This window comes from Halichoerus grypus, chromosome 6 (assembly GCF_964656455.1).
Source record: "Halichoerus grypus chromosome 6, mHalGry1.hap1.1, whole genome shotgun sequence".
Lineage (NCBI taxonomy): Eukaryota > Metazoa > Chordata > Mammalia > Carnivora > Phocidae > Halichoerus > Halichoerus grypus.
The window spans coordinates 107,247,923-107,266,351 of NC_135717.1; the positions used below are offsets into that span (position 1 = coordinate 107,247,923).

The window sequence follows — 18,429 nt, forward strand, 5'->3', positions numbered from 1 at the left end:
AGTTGTTCTCAGGAAAGGAATTTATAAACACACTGCTTGTGCTTTGGACAGTGCGACCTTAGCATCAGGGTTAGCATGTGCAGGATGACACTGAGAACAGCCAACAGTTACCCAGCACTTACTACGTGCTATTGCTCTAAGTGCTTTAGATGATTAACTAATGTAACCCCCATAACAAATATATGAGGTAGATAGTAACGTCTCTACTTTATAGACAGGAATTGAGGCAAAGAGTAAGTCAGTAATTCAGGTTACCAGGCAGTAAGTAGAAAAGCTGGGATTCAAAGCTGGCAATTTGTATTCATTCTGATTCCTTAAACAATGTACTATTTGGAGAAAAATCTCCAAAGGTCTTCAGAATTTGTGTCTATAGACCAGGTTAAAGTGAGGTATCTGATTCTTCCTCTGCATACCTTTTAAGTAATAACTAACACAGGAATTCCACAATGTTTATTTTGTAATCTTTCTGCCTAGGTCTGACCAGAAGACATTCCAAATGATGACGGAGAGAAGACTATTGGTGTAGTCCACACAGAGAGAAGTTCTGTACTACTTCCTGGTTTGTGATCTTGGGCAAGTCATCAAAATGTTCTGAACTTAAGTTTAGTACCCATAAAAGCACTACAATGTTTACCCCACAGGACTGGATAGTTAAATGAGGACTTTGACCACTGATGCAAATATGTACTGCAATATTTAGGTGTCCTGGTGAGTAGACCCTTTTTGAGTAATTTATGGGATTTTCTTTGGGTCATTCTGACTGTAGGATTTTTATCTTAGTTGCTGGCATCAGAATCCTTGATTAAATGCAACTCCACTTTTTTTTTTTTTAAGCAGGAGAAAATAAAATTTAATTTTGTGTGCATGGGGAAACCACCTAGACATGAGACCCCCATATTATAAGCCTTTGGACAAGTGGATCTAGTGTCTTTATGGGATCTCCTCAGGCTGTTTCTACATTTGGGCTCAGGATGGCACACCCTAACTAACTATGGAGGTAAGTCTAACAGTTGCCCAGATCAAACAAACAAACAGTAGATAATTTCTCGCTAATAAAAGCTACAGTTAGGGCAAAATGACAATGGAGAGCAATAGAATTCCAAAAGGAACTGTCAACAGGTCATCCAGCAGGTATTTTGTGTTATTTACAAAGCAAATACAGTTTTTGTCAACCCAACATAATGGCTTATGTCACACCTGGTTTTTTATTTTTTATTTATTTATTTAGTTAGTTAGTTAGTTATTTGAGAGAGCACAAGCAGGGGGAGGACAGCAGAGGGAGAGGGAGAAGCAGGCTCCCCACGGAGCAAGGAGCCCGATATGGGGCTCGATCCCAGGACCCTGGGATCATGACCTGAGCCAAAGGCAGACACTTAACTGACTGAGCCACCCAGGTGCCCCAGTGTCACACCTGGTTTTGACAACAACCAGAAATAATATTTCAAGGGTTCCTAAAGCACTTCATTTCAAAGTTTTATATTTATTATTTAGAATAATTCCTTGGAACAATTTTTGGGTATTATATATTTATTTTTAAAAGATAGTTGAGGGGCACCTGGGTGGCTCAGTCGTTAAGTGCCTGCCTTCAGCTCAGGTCGTGGTCCCAGGGTCCTGGGATCGAGCCCCGCATCGGGTTCCCTGCTCGGCGGGAAGCCTGCTTCTCCCTCTTCCACTCTCCCTGCTTGTGTTCCCTCTCTTGCTGTGTCTCTCTCTGTCAAATAAATACAATCTTTAAAAAAAAAAAAAAATAGTTGAGTTTACCCATTATCAAAAGAGGTAAAATATCATTAAAATGAGGACCGCATAAATATATAGAGAGAACTAATTTTGTAGATGCCTTTCCTGGGTAACCTAGATCCTAAAATCAAAGGAAGAGAATTAGAGAAAATACAAAAGTGCAAAGGAGATAAATGACTAATGAATTGTCATAACTTTTATTTGATTATTTTCATTTACAGTTCTGGCACTGACACTTTTTTTAAAAAAAGATTTTAATTTTATGTAAAGATTGAACTTCAATAAAATAACTTAAAAAATTTACATATACATCACTAAATTTCCATAAAATATACAATACTTTTGATACAGCTATAGGCTAGAATGACTTTGAAGGAAATGATACATATTCATAATTTTTAAGAGAGATCCCATATGTCACATGTAAGAATAAATATTTATATTGAATTTTCCAAGACATGGGAAATATTAAATACTATATAACATGCACTCAAATTAAAATATACATTTTGAAATACATATTTTAAAAGCATAAAACTTTTGATTTAATCTAGATGTACATTAGAGCTTCTAAATAGAAATTTGAACATTTATTACAAATAAAGATACTATAACATCAAATGAGATACAGTCCAAAAGCTGCTAGGAACCAGTTTGGACATGTAGAATATAAAGTTCTACTTTGGCTAGAGTTAAGTCTCATTTTTTTTTAACCTTCAAATGAGATGGAATGATGTTAACTTTACTAAAATTGTAAAACTTCACAAAATATAGGTGTTTAAGTACTTGTAAGCTGCATTCCTTTTTCTCATACTGACATGACAAAAATCAAACACATGAACTGTGAAATAAATATATGAATATTACTACTAAATGAAGGTAGTTATTGAACATTTCATAGACCAAATCACTCAAGTGCAAGACTGCTTTATACATATAAAGATTTATAGGAAATTACACCATTTTACACTCACAGGCAAATTAAGCGGATAAAATTCTCTCATGTACTTCTGACCATCATTGACACTCTTACAAAAGAGCTCTTTAATGAGTATTGGCACACAAATATTTCCCTAAAAGATAACGTAAAAAGAGTTGATAGCAGTTAGCTATTGGCATTTTAAAATGATTGCTATTTCCAGAAAACAACATTTCTCACCCAGAAGAACTGAATGTACTGATAATTGATACGTTGCTACCACCTGATCACTTCATCAAATTAGCTTAACATTTCTGTACATGAGGCTAAGAAAATTGATAAGAAAAGTGACTGACAGAAAACAGGACATTAAAAATAATCCAGAGAAGAATTCTAAGTCTTTTCATAAGCAGCGGCTGTACGTGAGCTATACATTTCATCCACTATTTAATAGATTTTGCTGTAAAGCACATGTTATGAATTCTCTGCCATGGGCCTGCTAGGTCATTGTTTTATTTGCAGTTAGTAAAAAGATATAAACTGAAAACTTGTTGCAACAAGCTGTATAAGTGAAAGCTATAAGGTGCTTAGTATAATTTGAGATTTTATAACCAGGAGAGTGGTCAAAACAAAACTGATTATAACAAAAATCTCATTAATTGTTCTTAATTACTGTGCCGATAAAACAATCCTTCCATTCCCCCTAATTGCATGACAATATTTCTAAACTGTATTAGTGTCATTAAGTTGTGAAACTTTCTTAGATAAGATATAGTGTTTTTTTAGAATATCCTCCCCCTAGAATCTATGATTACAATACATTTCGATTTTACTTTCCAATATAAAGCAAAAGGGTAAATTGTCAGTTTACATTTTTCCTGTTCATTCGTCCTCTAGATTATGGATTTTGAAATGATAGTAAACAACTTCTAAGTTTTTTGCTTTATTGGAATTCTCATTTTAGAGTGAATAATTTAAAAAATATTTAGATTCTTAAATACTAAAATCTAGCTCAGTGGTAAAATAAAATTATGAAAAAGCACTTGACAGCATTATGAAGTATTACCTTTTAAATTTAGTTTTGATTTAGATCTTTTACAAATACATTAAAAATCATGTTTTGGGTAATTAACGACTAAGGTGCAACAGTCAAAATTATTAGGAATGTTTGTATTGAAGAAAACTATTAATACCAAATCTTTAAAATTTATCTGACATCACATTCAGCCCTATGTGTTCAAATGCAGATAAAGGGTTATATTCTCTTTAGTCTATGGCAGATCTCATCAGCCACCAAGCTAAGCCTCAAATAGGGGTTATGACTTTCTTTACTATGTGCTCCTAAAACATAATATGTCTCTATTGAATGTGCAGCATGCTTAGAAGGAAAACTTAATTTCAGTTAAAAGCATGATGCTTTATCTGTTTTAATATGGTAGTTCAAATCATACCATATATAAACTGTCCTACAAAATATATATTTGATGATATGTCAAATGGAATGTTTTCCAGTTGATAGTGGTAGCCAAAGATGCTGAGAACTTAAAAGGTACATAATATAAAAAAACCTGCAAAATTCAAATGCTTAATTTTTAAATATACTATAAAGGTTCACCAAATCTAAAAATAATACTCTAATTGTATAAGGTTTCTTTTTAAGTAGTTGTTTTTAAAAAAATTATAAATAATCTTTATACTGTGCCACTCTGTCTTGTACTTCAAAGATAAGGAATATTGTCTTTATCACTATATAAATAACAAATAGTCCTTTAAAGGAGAGGTTGAGGAGAATAGGGGAGGAGAACTGTGGCTAATTTTCCCTGTTACTCTGTGCATTTATGGATATAAAGTTGAATATACCGTTTGCTTATGTCAGGGAGAACAGGCCATGTTCTGCTTTAGGAAATAATAAAAGTCCAGTTGCTCCTTTAATAAAGTTACTGTGCATTCAGCCCAGCTGAGTACAGAAGCATATAGTTAAGGCTATGTATATAATAAAGAGAAGAATAGAGGCAATTATTTGGATAAATCAGAAAAATACATTTTTAGAGAGCACTTTATTGGTCTAAATATTTTTTCTTCCCATCATATTCTGATTTTACCACATAATAGCTCATTTTCCACTTCACTTCACTTGTGTGAAGTATTACACAGATAAGAAATTTTTATGGGATAAGAAATATCAATAATTTTATATTAAGTCACATCTGCTTTTCTGGGGTAAAATCAGTATTAATATACCCTTAGAAATCAATTGTCAAAGCACCTAATTCAGGGGAAAAAACTCAATTTTTTCTATTGTATGAAATGATCAAAAGGAGAAAACTTTTTTTTTTTGGCTGAAGGATTTTTAGGCCAGTAAAGTGACAGTTCAAGCACTTATCATACCCCCGGTGGCTATGAGAACAAACCTCCTTGGCTACATTCTCAGTTTTGATAATAGTGATAGGAATAAGCCAGACTTCAAGCAAAGAACAAAACATCTTGGAGACTGGCAGAAACACACATTGAATTTAGAGATAGCCATCTTTTCACTCCAAAGAGTACCTTATTAGAGGTTTAGAGCCATATTAAAATCCATCAAACTTATATATTCCTATCTGGCCACAGACGATTCATTCATATTTTCACTGGAACTAGCAAGTAATTTTGTATACTCTGTATAGTTCCTAAGAGTAAAAATTAGAGTTCATTGATTAACGAGCATAAAAACCAATGAACACTTTGAGAAGACACTGTAGAAATGTATGCTATATTAGAACCATTAATCTGTTCCAATAGAAAACCCCAATTTTTAGACAAGAAGGAAAAAAATCCAAGCCAAGTATGAGAAAAAGGAAACACCCACAGACAAATCTGTATCTTTTTTTGATAAACTGTCAAGGAAAATGAGAAAAGGGTGTGCAAAATAAAAACGAGTTTATGTTCTTAAAGTAAGAAAAGACTAGTACTTTTAAGTAATGTCACAGTTCTCTTAAGAGTTAATAAAAAGCTAAGGAAAAAATAAGTCCCACTGTTTAAAACATCAATAACAGCAGGATTATCTGTCACTGATTTTCTTTCTTTTTTGTTTCGGGAATTATTTGATTAAAAGAAAGGGAAAAATAGTCTGCTAGCAGCTATTTATATTAAAACAAATGAAGGCACAAATTAGTAGGACTCCAGAGGCGATGAGTGAAGGCGTGGTGAGTATAAGGTGATTTTGGTATGAACAGAAACCCTGAAATACAGTTGAAGATCTGGTGCTATTTTGTGTTTACAGTTGCATACCTAAGTAACTAACTCAAATCAGGGATCCATAAAAATGTTTTCTTTCTTACTTTCTAGCAATAAAATATACTTATCAAAACTTGCTAGCTTATCTGTGCAAATGGGTACTTATCACCAATGCAAAAAATATGTATGAAAATAAACCCTAAAAGACCTGCTTTTCATAATGTTCAAAAGGTCCTGTGTAGAGTCAGCTTCTGAAGAACCCTATAAAGATCTGATTTGGAGAGAGAGACCAAAATGTGGAATCCAAAGGAGATAAGGACAACCGTGCCTCTGTGGGAGGCACTTTTGAATTTGTTGAAAGCTTAAATAGAATTTACTTTCTAATAGCTGATCACAGATAAGCTACTTGTCCTTAGGAAAATTTAGGGCCAATGGGCCTTGTTTTGACAGAAAACACCCTTGGATCTTATTCCAGAATCGTTCTTCATAAGTATATCCTACATATACGATTAAGCTAGATTAGCACTGACTCTAATAATTATATATGGTTTTAGGAAAAAAGGATACCACTGAAGTCACTGGATACAATATTCATTTTAGACTACCTCAGGAAGGAATTACATACATTTGTTCAATAATTATTAGTTTAAAATCTCTAAATATTGTTTTACATTTCTGCTTGTGAAAAAAAATGTCATCATGGTTGTATCTTCCTCCTAATCAAATATTCTAGAAGATGAGGTCATTCAAAACTAGACTGTGGAAAGAACGAGATTAAAAGCAGGGCATTGAGGTCACCAATTGCTGCTTTTGTCCCCCAGGTTTGTTTAAATACCTAAATATATCAGCAGCTGAAAATTATTCCACATCAGAAGCATCGTTGTCAGAAAGATGATAGTTACTTCCCTTCACCCGAATATATTCAATATATCTCCCTTCATCAGAATCTGAAGCGCCACATGTACATAACCTGTTATCAAAGAGTGATTCAATTTCCTCTAATTTTTTCCCTTTTGTCTCAGGAAGACAGCCATAGATGAAAAGGAGTCCCACACCAGCGAATCCAGCATAAAGGAAGAAGGCTCCTGCAATGGAAAATAGTACATATTTGTACGTACAGTCCTAGGTTGGAAAGAGTACTTGATTTTGACTTTTCTTTCTGGTCAATCGTGTAACTGTGGTCTGACATAGAATCAAAAAATAACTACCAGCCTGCTTTACTGCTTTATTCTAGCTCTGTGAACATAATACAATTTATCTTTCTTTAAAGATTTTATTCATTTATTTGACAGAGACATAGTGAGAGAGGGAACACAAGCAGGGGGAGTGGGAGAGGGAGAAGCAGGCTTCCCGCTGAGCAGGAAGCCCGATGCGGGGCTCGATCCCAGGACCCTGGGATCATGACCTGAGCCGAAGGCAGACGCTTAATGACTGAGCCACCAGGCGCCCCCAATTTATCTTTCTAAGCTCAAGTCATGTAATGTCTAACTCAAGAAGAATGATAAACTGGGTTCAGACATAACTTCTGCTTTGAATCTCTCCTCACTTCCCTGGCTAGAGATCATTGTTCTCTCCTATGTACTTTTACAGCACTTTGCTGAGACCCCCCCCCCATCATAATAAACAAGAAGTATAATTGGGTGCATGAATTTATGTCTGTCTTGTCTACTAGACTGCAGGCATTTTGAGGGAGAAATTTCTCATTTATCTTGTATTTCTGAAACCACATACAGTGATGCCACTGAATTCATGACTCAGCTAAGTACATGGCAACTGTTATCTTTCCAATCTCTCATGCCCAAAGTCTAGGAGTCAACTTTGACTTTCTTACTGTCCTGCCCAATATCCAATCTGTCAGGAGATCCTCTTGGATCTACCTTCAAAATACCAGAAATGACCACTTTTCGCCATTCCACTGGCATCTCTAGTTTAAGGGCCATCCTCTCTCATCTGAACTATTGCAGGAGTCTTTTAATTAGTCCCCTTGTTCCTTTTCTTAGACCACTAAGGTCCCTTTTTGTTTTTGGTCTGTAGCACTTCTCATCATCTGACATACTATAAAGCTTATTGTTTTGTTTCCCTTGACAAGAATGTAAGTCCCACGAGGTCAGAGAATATTGTTTTGCTGTAACACTATGCATGCCAATGCAGCATAAATAAAAAGACCTTAGTAGTACCTGGTTGTGTTTTCTAAGTGTCAATGCAGCAAGCCTAGATGGATGAGATAGATGTGACTTGTGTATATCCTCTACATATTTCCAAGATGGTCTTTCCTTTATAATAATAGAATTCTCAATTTAAATATAAGACCCTAACTACAGTGGAGTTCCTGCCTAATTTGAGGCCTTAAATCCAAATCATCGTGGTGAAGGAAGATGACAAACTAATATAACAACAAATGACTGCAGAAAGGCTATCAATCAGTTTGGGAGTTGGAAGGTCTGGGTTTAAATCTTTCTGTCTGACTTCCAGTCATTTAACCTACTCTCTGTGCCTCAGTTTCCATGTCAAGGAAAAAAAAAGATGGTTTCTCAGCTTCTGTTTAATTTATAATTCTGTAAATTTTATAACCCAAATCAGGAGCAGGTAGAGAGATGGTTATGAGGTGCTTGAGAGGGAGATGTGCTCTTCTGTTGCAGTGTCAAAACTGATCTCCTCGAGGCCTGAGTTGGCTTGTTTGTATTTGGGTTCCCAATGCCTAGAATGGCACCTGACACACTGGAGGGTCTGGAAATAAATGTGCTCTTATTGACTGCCAGATGGAATACTCTGGGTAAACAGATTTGAAATAAAGGGCTAAACTAGACAACATAAAGACATATTTCAAAATTAGGCTTTAAGCAAAATTAATATTTCTCTGTTCTTTTGAATCATTACAGAATAGGAAAGACAGTATTAAGACTACTTTCTCTTTTTTGAGAGAGAGAGCAGGCACATGTGTGAGTGGAGGGGCAGACGGTGAGGGAAGAGAATCTCAAGCAGACTCCCCGTTGAGTGTGGAGCCCAATGCAGGGCCTGATCCCATGAGCCTGAGATCATGACCTGAGCCAAAACCATCGGACATTCAACCGACTGAGTTACCCAGGCGCCCCAAAACTACTTTCTTAAAGACATGCCTATAAGCAGCCATTTCAGGAATATCCACAGAAACATTTCTTGGGAAGGCTCAAGGAAAACTATGGAGGAAAAATGCTGCTGAACTGGCCACCTGGAAGAATCTGCTCTGGAATGAGGAGGAGTTACGAGAAAAGAAGTGAAAAAGAGGTATAAATAATGCGATTTCGAGGAAATGACTAAATCGTGACATAGTTTGTTAGATTAAATCATCAGAAGCCATACAACTCTTAAGGAGCTGGGCTGGTATAAATCATTCTCAGTTTAAAAATACAACTCCATTTACAAATGTAGGGGTCCCTTTATTTCATTTGTTTGGTTCATGTTCAACAGACCTATTTTTTACGTCTTCTACTTGGTAAATAACCAGAAAACAGTACTAGGTCACCGGGGATGCATGACCGAGTGTTACAGTGAGAGATGGGGATCATGGCTCTGCAGAGTGTGGATCGGAAAGTCACAGAGTGAGGCAGGCAGACTCCTGGGAGAGTTTCTTAAATTCTCGTGACCTTGGTTTCCTCATCTGTCTAATGGGGAAAATAACTGCTGCCCTGCCCAACTGCTAAGAACAGAAATAATGTATGTTACATGCCTGTTAGAATTCTGGAGGTTGGTTACCCAAAAAAGGGATAGCGTTATCAAAATCAACTAAATGATTAAGGAAGAAGGGTTGCTATTAGAATAGAATGACATTAGTAGGACTTAAAACTTGGGAAAGTTTTCATGAAAAAGGTGATACCGACAAGCTAGGTCTTGGATAATGTGGGGATTTAGGGAAAAAAATGAAAGGAGATCAAGTACTGTGTTTGATTACAGAGAAGTGAAATTTGTGGGAAGAGAAATGGGATCTTTAGCAGGAAGGGACAAAGAAAGGATGGTAATCATGATGATAACACAGAAAAAATAAGTGCAGATGGTAAAACATTTTAGACTAAATCAATCAGGCTGCTAAACTCCAAAATCTCTTAACAGAGCAAACTAGGTTTGGCTTTATAAAATACAATCATGTTTCACAATTTAGGAACAGTGGCATAAAGAAAAATAACAAATCAAATCTATCAGTCCTCAACCCCTACAGTTAAAAACAATTAGATGGATTAAAGATTCTTAAAGGCGTGGCTTTGCTTGTGACCCAGATTCCCAAGCCAAACAACATCAAGAAAATCCTATTAAAATAAAAGACCCTTTTATAGAATCTAAAGAGTGCAAAGCAGGCAAATACCAAAACTTCTTAAGGGTGCTCCACTGGTGAGAGCTGTGGTTCAGCCCCAGAGGCAGGAGCCAGCAGGGGGGCGCTGTGACCTGCTCTAAGTAATGGCCAGGTCAGTTACGTAAACTTACTTATTTCTCCTTGGAATGAAAGTGGAAAAAAAAAAAAAAAAAAAGTCTGTAAACGAGTCTGTCAGGATTGTTAAGTGCAGATATTCCTCAGCTTTATTCTGAAGAAAATAAATCTTATTAGAGTCCTATATTAAGTTTCAGATTTAACACAAATATTTAATTGAATTATATAGAATGAGGAATCAAAGATCATGTGTGACTGAATTTCAGTATCTCAGTACAGGAACTTTGATACACTGCTTTCCAAGGGATCTATATAGTAGATTTGGTATTTAGTACTCACAGTGCTATACATAAATTGGTATACTGGTGACAGTTTTTAGTAATAAACATTAGTGAATGGGGTCCAAGGCAGACCTTTCTAAGCAGTATAGCTTAGAAAGGAAACAAAATTTGAGGTTTTATGAAATAAGAAAGGAGGAAATAAAAGACCTGCATATTTCAAGAGAGATACTTCAGTATGGTATATGTTTGTTAAATCAGGAATAGAAACATGTATGTTACATAAACCAGTAACATGTAGATTAAAATTCAAATCCAAAAACAGGGAAAAAACTTCACCTGAACGTAAATATTGTTCCACTACTAGCAAGCAGTAGACCTAATGGACCAGTGTGCTGACATAACAGAAGCTTGGCTTAATGCAAAGCAAAAAGCTGCTTCTAACTGGATATATATATAGTTTTTAAATTATATTTTATTAAATTATATTTTATTAAAATATTTAATATTTTATATTATTTTGTATCATATATAAAAATGTTTATATTTATATATTATATATTTAAATGGAAGTGCAGTTGACACAATTTACATTAGTTTCAGGTGTGCAACATAGTGATTCCACAACTCTGTACCTTATGCTGTGCTCACAAGTATAGCTACCATCTGTCACCATACAGCACAATTACAGTACCATTGACCATATGCCCTATGCTGTACTTTTCTTTTCTTTTTTTTTTTTTTTAAAGATTTTATTTATTTGACAGAGAGAGAACACAAGCAGGGGGAGTGGGAGAGAGAGAAGCAGGCTTCCCACGGAGCAGGGAGCCTGATGTGGGGCTCAATCCCAGGACCCCGGGATCATGACCTGAGCTGAAGGCAGACGCTTAACGACTGAGCCACCCAGGCGCCCCCCCCCCATGCTGTACTTTTCATCTCCCTGACTTATTCATTCCATTACTGAAAGCCTGTACCTCCTACCAATCATTTTGCCCATCCCCCCCATTCCCCACCCCTCTGGCAACCGCCAGTTTGTTCTAATTGGATATTTCTTTTTTTTTTTTTTAAAGATTTTATTTATTTATTTGAGAGAGAGAGAATGAGAGACAGAGAGCATGAGAGGGAGGAGGGTCAGAGGGAGAAGCAGACTCCCCGCCGAGCAGGGAGCCCGATGCGGGACTCGATCCTGGGACTCCAGGATCATGACCTGAGCCGAAGGCAGTCGCTTAACCAACTGAGCCACCCAGGTGCCCTAATTGGATATTTCTGAAAGAAGCCTGGCTATGCCCCATTTAAATTTTACTTCTGTTGCCTCATGTTGTTTTGGGCAGCATAAATTTGAGAGGAGCTTTGGTAACAAAAGCCTTGCCTTGTAGACTTTTGGTCTATGACTTAATAAAAAATACTTTCTCAGGATGTTAATCTATATTTAGGTCTTTAAATATTTAAGAATTTTCCAAAACAAAAAAATTAAGCATTCTCAAGAATTAGCAAATATGGGTATTTATTGTGTAAAATTTATGTTCTCAAAAAGAAAGCTTTAATTGCCAATGGGTTAAAACTGAATATACAAAATACATATCCAGTTTCAAATGCCAGTGTATTAAGTTTTTTAATAAAATGTTTCTAAATTTCTAAATGTTCATTGGGAGAAACAAAGAGTTTTATAAAGATAATAAAAATAAATACCAATACAGGATGTTCAGAAGAGAGAGGAGGATTAGATTCGTATAATGTTTCCTCATATTCAAAATTCTTCTGCATATTTATTCATTTGACAGACACTTCTGAGTGCTTATCACATGAACAGAATGCCCTGGAAGGCATTGGGAATATAATGGTGAACAAGGCATAAGTCCTGGCCTGAGCTCCAAACATTTATGGTCCAACTGTGAGGGGTGTGCGATGGGGAAGGGACCAGAGAATGGCATAAGCAAGAGACACTCCATATACATACAGAGACTTACGGGGAGAGTAGAATAAAAACCTCACATTTCATCTTTTAGAATCCTATAAACTATAAACTCATAATGAAGAAATTCTGTTGCTAAAGAGAAAATCTTGTCATTTTAGTAAAGTTTCATTTTAGAAGTTTTTTCCTGACTCAGCTACTTCCTAATACTGTTTTGAGTTATGGTCCACACATTTCCGCTGTCAGGTTTATGCTTCAGGCAGTGGTGGGTGCTGCTCTGAGTGGACGCTGAAATTAATATGCCGTGGCCTGAACAGCACAGATGACATAGTGGAAGGCATAAATCACAGCACAACCTTTGGGGGATCTCCTTGGACATGACTCCATCTCCGTCATGAGACATCTTCAAGCATTAGCCCTTACATTCCCTGCCTGCATCCTTTCTGCCATTTTCTCGTTTTATGTTTCTTCATTAAACTAAAAGCACACTGTGAAGATTTCCAACTGGGGAGATAGCTGGGAGAGAGATGTTTGAGTTGGAAGGTGGGAGAAGGCTATAAAGCACTGAAGGACAAGAAGCAATGCTGCTTAGGAAAGGAGAATTCCTTTTATCTTTTCCAAGTACATTTTCATGGCCTTTGGGGAATGAGAGACCCACATAGAGATTACTTATAATAGCAAAAATATAACCACTATACTTTTAAACACAAATGATAGCATATATAAAAAAAGGAGGAAAAATAAAAATGAAACTATAGATGGGAATAATAATCTCTTACCATAGTATGTAAGATACTCTGCTGTGTGTAAAAATGTCAGTGAAACCAGAACGTTGAAAATCCAATTTATTCCAGATGAACATGCATTTCCTGTACTTCTTCCCCAAAGGGGATATATTTCAGAATTCACAGTCCAAGGCATTGGTCCCATTCCTGAGAAAAACATAAAACTAAAAATTTCAGTAAAATAGTTTATAAGGAATTTGAAAAAGAGTAGTTTGTCCTCTAAAAAGAGACACTTTAAATTAAACACAACAACACAAAGCCTTTGTTTACCAGGTGCGAAGAAAACAAGATATAAAATAAGGCCCAGAAGTGCAGTCCAGGAGTATGGCGTAGGGCAGAAATTGTAAGCCCAAAATACTTCTTCTGTTTTAAATTTGGTTTCATTCTCACATCTGAAAAATAATGCAATATAAGTATTAATGTTTTAGGGTATAGTTGCAGAAATTCAATGTGCTTATCTTGGAAATATCTGAAAGTTCCTTAATATCGTTAAGGAAAAGGGTCCAAGATGTTTTTCTTGAAAAAAAATTAAGATTTAAGTATACAGTATTCGCTGTAAAGCTCACATAGAACATCTTAGATCTGAATATAACTCAAGAGAAAAACAAAGAAATATACTGTGTGTACAACTCAACAGCAAAAAAACAATCCAATTAAAAAATGGTCAGGGGGGATGCACCTGATTGAGCGTCTGATTCTTGGTTTCGGCTCAGGTCATGATCTCAGGGTCCTGAGATTGAGCCATGCAAGTCAGGCTCCGTGCTCAGTGAGATTCTTTCTCCCTGTCCCTGTCCCCTCCCCACTCTCTCTCACTAAAAATAAATAAAATAAATGGTCAGAGGATCTAAATGGACATTTTCCTAAAGGAGACATATAGATGACAGGTACACGAAAAGGTGTTCAACATCATTAATCATCAGGGAAATACAAATCAAAAGCACAATAAAATATCACCTCCCACCTGTTAGAATGGCTACCATCAAAAAGATGAATAACAAGTGTTGGTGGGGATGTAGAGAATGAGGAACCCTTGTGCACTACTGATGAGAATGTATATTGGTGCAGCCACTATGGAAAACAGGATGGAGGTTCCTCAAAAAATTAAAAACAAAATTACCATAAGATTTGGCAATCCAATTTCTGGGTATTTATCTGAAGAAAACGAAAACACTAACTCAAAAGATATATCCACCTGCATGTTCACTGCAGCATTATTTACAATAGGACATGAAAGTAACCTGAGTGTCCACTGATGGATGAATGGATAAAGAAAATGTGTGTACACACACACACACACAAATATTATTCAGCCTTAAAAAAAGGAATTTTTGCCATTTTTAACAATATGGATGGACCTTGAGGGCATTATGCTACGTGGAATAATACCATATGATCTTGTATGTGCAATCTAAACAAAAATACTGAGCTATGGTCATAGATACAGAGAACAGATTTGTGGTTGCTGGGGAACGGAGTTTGGAGAATTGAAATGGGTCAAAAGGTACAAACTTCCAGTTAAAAAATAAGTCATGGAAGGTATTGAACTGCATGGCCACTACAGTTAATAATACTGCATTGCATGTTTGAAAGTTGCTAAGAGAGTAGGTCTTAAAAGGTCTCATGACAAGAAACATTTGTAAATAATGTATGATGATGGACGTTTAATGCCAAACCATGTTGTCCACCTGAAACTAATACAATGTTATAGGTTAATTATATCTCAATGAAAAAACCACATTGTGTTTTATACCCACTTCATATAAGTCAGACATGATTTCCAGTTAGTCCTCGAAAGCTATAGTAACACTTTAAGACTGCCGAGAGTCTGTCGTGGTAGAAAGACCTTAGAATTTGCAGTCAAGACAAGATTCAAGTTCCCAAACCAGATTTTTTTTTTTTTCATCTGTAAAATGGGGATAATACCTTAAGGATTAGAAGTGTCCCTTGTAAACAGGTGATGGCATAGATGTGGGGAGGGAACAGTGCTTGTATCTGATCCCAACTAACACTTTCCCTTCCTGCCGTGTGTCCTTGCTTCTGTCTCAGTCACTCCTTAGTGACTTTGCCTCCTAGTTCTATTGTCAAGCAAAGTCTCCTCTGGTCTTAGATTGACTCTCAAGTTAAACTTCCAATTCTTTACCTTAATTGAAACTGGAATTGCCCATGAAGACACAACCAGCCTCACAAACATTCTTGCCCTCATTGTCATTTTTAGACTAGTGTTCTGCCTCTATCAACCTCTGATGTTTGAACCTTAACATTTAAGCCCTGTCCTTGCTGGTCTGTTTATGACCTCCATCATCATAACACCCCACCTTGTCTTCCTGAGTTGAGTGCCTGGTCAGTCATATCCTCTACCCCCTCACATCCTCTGCCACAGCTGTTTATTTTTACTTCTGGCCCATATAATACTTTGGCTTAATAGTTCTTTATTTAGCCTCTGAAATTGCAAGAGGGCATTTTGCTTGATTTGGAACTATTTTACTTCAAGGTCTCAGCATTTCTTTTCTGGTAACAAGCATTTTATTTCCTAATTTCTGATAACTTCCTCCACACCCAAATCACAATCTTTAGATTCTAAACTCCCCTCAGCTTTCACTTAACCTCATCACTCAGTGTAGACCATGCCAATACTCTGCCGGTCTCTAGAATCCATCTTTCCTTCCTCCATGCTTATCTGCCATCCTCACAATGTCAGTTTCCAACCATGCACAGTACTATTTAACTGCCTTCAATTACCACTGGGCTAAACTTTGCTCAACTGTTGCATCAATTAATTAAAATATGTACTATCTTCTAGTACTGAAATCTTTCCCTCTTTCTCACTACTATGAACTTGGGTCCTTCTTTAAGAAGAAAATGAGGACGTTCAATTTGAACACCCTCAATTTTACTCTCTTGAACCTCTTGTTTTTCTGCATTTTCTTTCAGGGCTCTTCTCCTACACCTCCATTAGTAACATGTCTCTTGCCTTTTCTAAGGACCTGTACCTCCTTCTCCTTCTGTCTCTGCTGGGGTCACGTTCCATCAGCAGTCTGTCTCTTTCTGCCATTTTCAGTTTTTTCTGACATGAGCCTTCCCTTCTGTTTATGACACACAAGCTTGCTGCTACTCAACTGTTCAACCCCTCTCGTATTACACTACTAGTTCATCTGCAATTACAGAGGAATTTATACTGGTGAACTCTTCATCCTTACAACCTACTCTTTCCTTCCTAGGCCAGCTCCCCTGTCCACCCATAGGCCAGCTAACTCTGACTCACTCAGGCTCTGTTTTCCTGAATCTACTCACCCAAAAGTTAGACCTTCTAACCGCCAAATTCATTTATCTTGCCTTGATTTTGAGGTTCTTTGATTACTTTCTGGTGCTTGATATTGCTGACAGACCTTTTGTCTTCTCTTTCCCCTTTGCTTTTTACAGTTATATCTTCATCTTCTCCCTCTGATATATATGTCTTCATTGCTTTTTAAAGTGTCTCTTCCTCCCCTCAACCTCTAAAGGTGTGCTTTAAGGTTCTATTGTGGGGTCTGTCCCTTGTCTCTTAAACATCTCATCTAATTTTAATTAAATTTTTTTTTTTTAAAGATTTTATTTATTTATTTGACAGAGACATAATTTTAATTAAATTTTTAAAAGAAAGGAAGACTGCCACATGCAGTGCCTCACTGGGATGTGTCTGGAGTCTTGGAATCTTGACTACCCTACATTCTCCTACAAATTGAACTTGAGAGCTCGTTTGGAGGTTCTGACAGGTGCACAGCTTCTCATATACCCTTGATGGAAGAACAGTATCTGGGAAGGTCATCCTCTTTGAGTGTACAGCTACAGGAGAGGTGCACATGGAAGGGTGAGGAAGGGGACACATGTCTAGCCGCCAAATCAGCCGTGGCGATCAGTGGGGTGACATATCACTGCTAGATCACCCTCATGCCCATCTCATCTAATTTTAGAGATTGATAGTTTCCACATGGATGCTCCCTGATAGTTTATTCTTTTTCCTTATGCTCCATTGATGGAATTTAGGTACCTGCTGAATTATCCACTATTATCACAGGCTGTTGGAACATTAACTGTGTAATGCATACTGAGTGCTTAGCACACTGCTCGGCATGTAGTGTATGCACAGTAAGTATTAGTGTAATAGTGCCTCTCGTGACATTTCTGTTTTCGATACCACCACCACTCCCTGAGTTGAAATGGGTTAAACTCTTGCAGTTATCTTCAATATTTTCTTACCCATCTTTCTTAAAATCCTCTATACTTTTAAGTCCAATTAAAGAAGAGTGGCTAAGACTATGAGCTCTGGGACTGACATCCTATGTTCAAATCTAGGTTGGGACACCCAGATTTGAAGCTGGGATATTTGTGACCTACGTACTTAACTTTCAAAGCCTGTGTCCTCATCTGTGAAATAAGGATTTTCCTGGCACCTACCTCATACAGTTATTTTGAGGCTTACATGAGACGATGTATGCAAAGAACTGCACAGGATGTGGGTAAGAATTCATAATTATATTGCCTAGACATAGTTTCTTGAATCTGCCTTTTCTGTTTGCGTTAATACCGCTCCAGTTCAGACAGTTTGTCTCATCAACTGCATTTGTCTCCTTGGCAGACTCTGGAGTAGTCTCTCCGTGATCCATTTCCTGATACTCATCCTCTTCTCTAGTCCTCTCTCCTTGAGTGTGGGAGTAACCTGTGACTTGTTTCTAACAGAACGTGGCTGAAGTGACAGGACGTATGTGATTATGTAAGCTGCTCCGTGGAAGTCTCTCACTCCATTGCTGGCTTTGAAAAAGTAAGCTGGTACGTGATGGGATGCCAGTGTTGGGATGCTCATGGGAGGGACTGAGAGAAGTCTTTAGGAGCTGGGGGTAGCCTTTGATTGACAGCAAGAAACTGAAGTCCTTGGTACAAAAGTTACCGAATTCGGCTAACAAGATCTTCCTTAGCTGAGCCTCAGAAACAACCACAGCCCAAGTGAACACTCTGTAGCCTCGTGAGACCCTAGGCAGGGGGCCTAGCTAAGCTGTGCTTGGACTGCTGGCCCACGGAAACTGGGGTGTAATTAATGTGTGTTGTTTTAAGTAAGTATGTGGCAGTATTACTGTAGCAGCAATAGCAAATAAATATAGTCTCCTAATGATTTTCCCTGCGTCTGGCATTCCTTTCTTCAAACTACC

At 37.0% G+C, this 18,429-nt stretch overlaps 1 protein-coding gene across 1 annotated transcript in view; it reads right to left on the reverse strand.

The window, feature by feature from the left end:
* Positions 1-1,907: 1,907 nt before the first annotated feature.
* SLC2A13 (solute carrier family 2 member 13) overlaps positions 1,908-18,429 on the reverse strand; it is a 362,649-nt gene continuing 346,127 nt past the window's right edge. The window contains exons 8-10 of the mRNA XM_078075885.1: positions 13,517-13,638; positions 13,241-13,393; positions 1,908-6,957 (exon numbers count right to left, since the gene is read on the reverse strand). Coding sequence (XP_077932011.1) covers positions 6,731-6,957; positions 13,241-13,393; positions 13,517-13,638 — 502 coding nt within the window. The 3' untranslated portion in view covers positions 1,908-6,730. The remainder of the gene's footprint in view (positions 6,958-13,240; positions 13,394-13,516; positions 13,639-18,429) is intronic.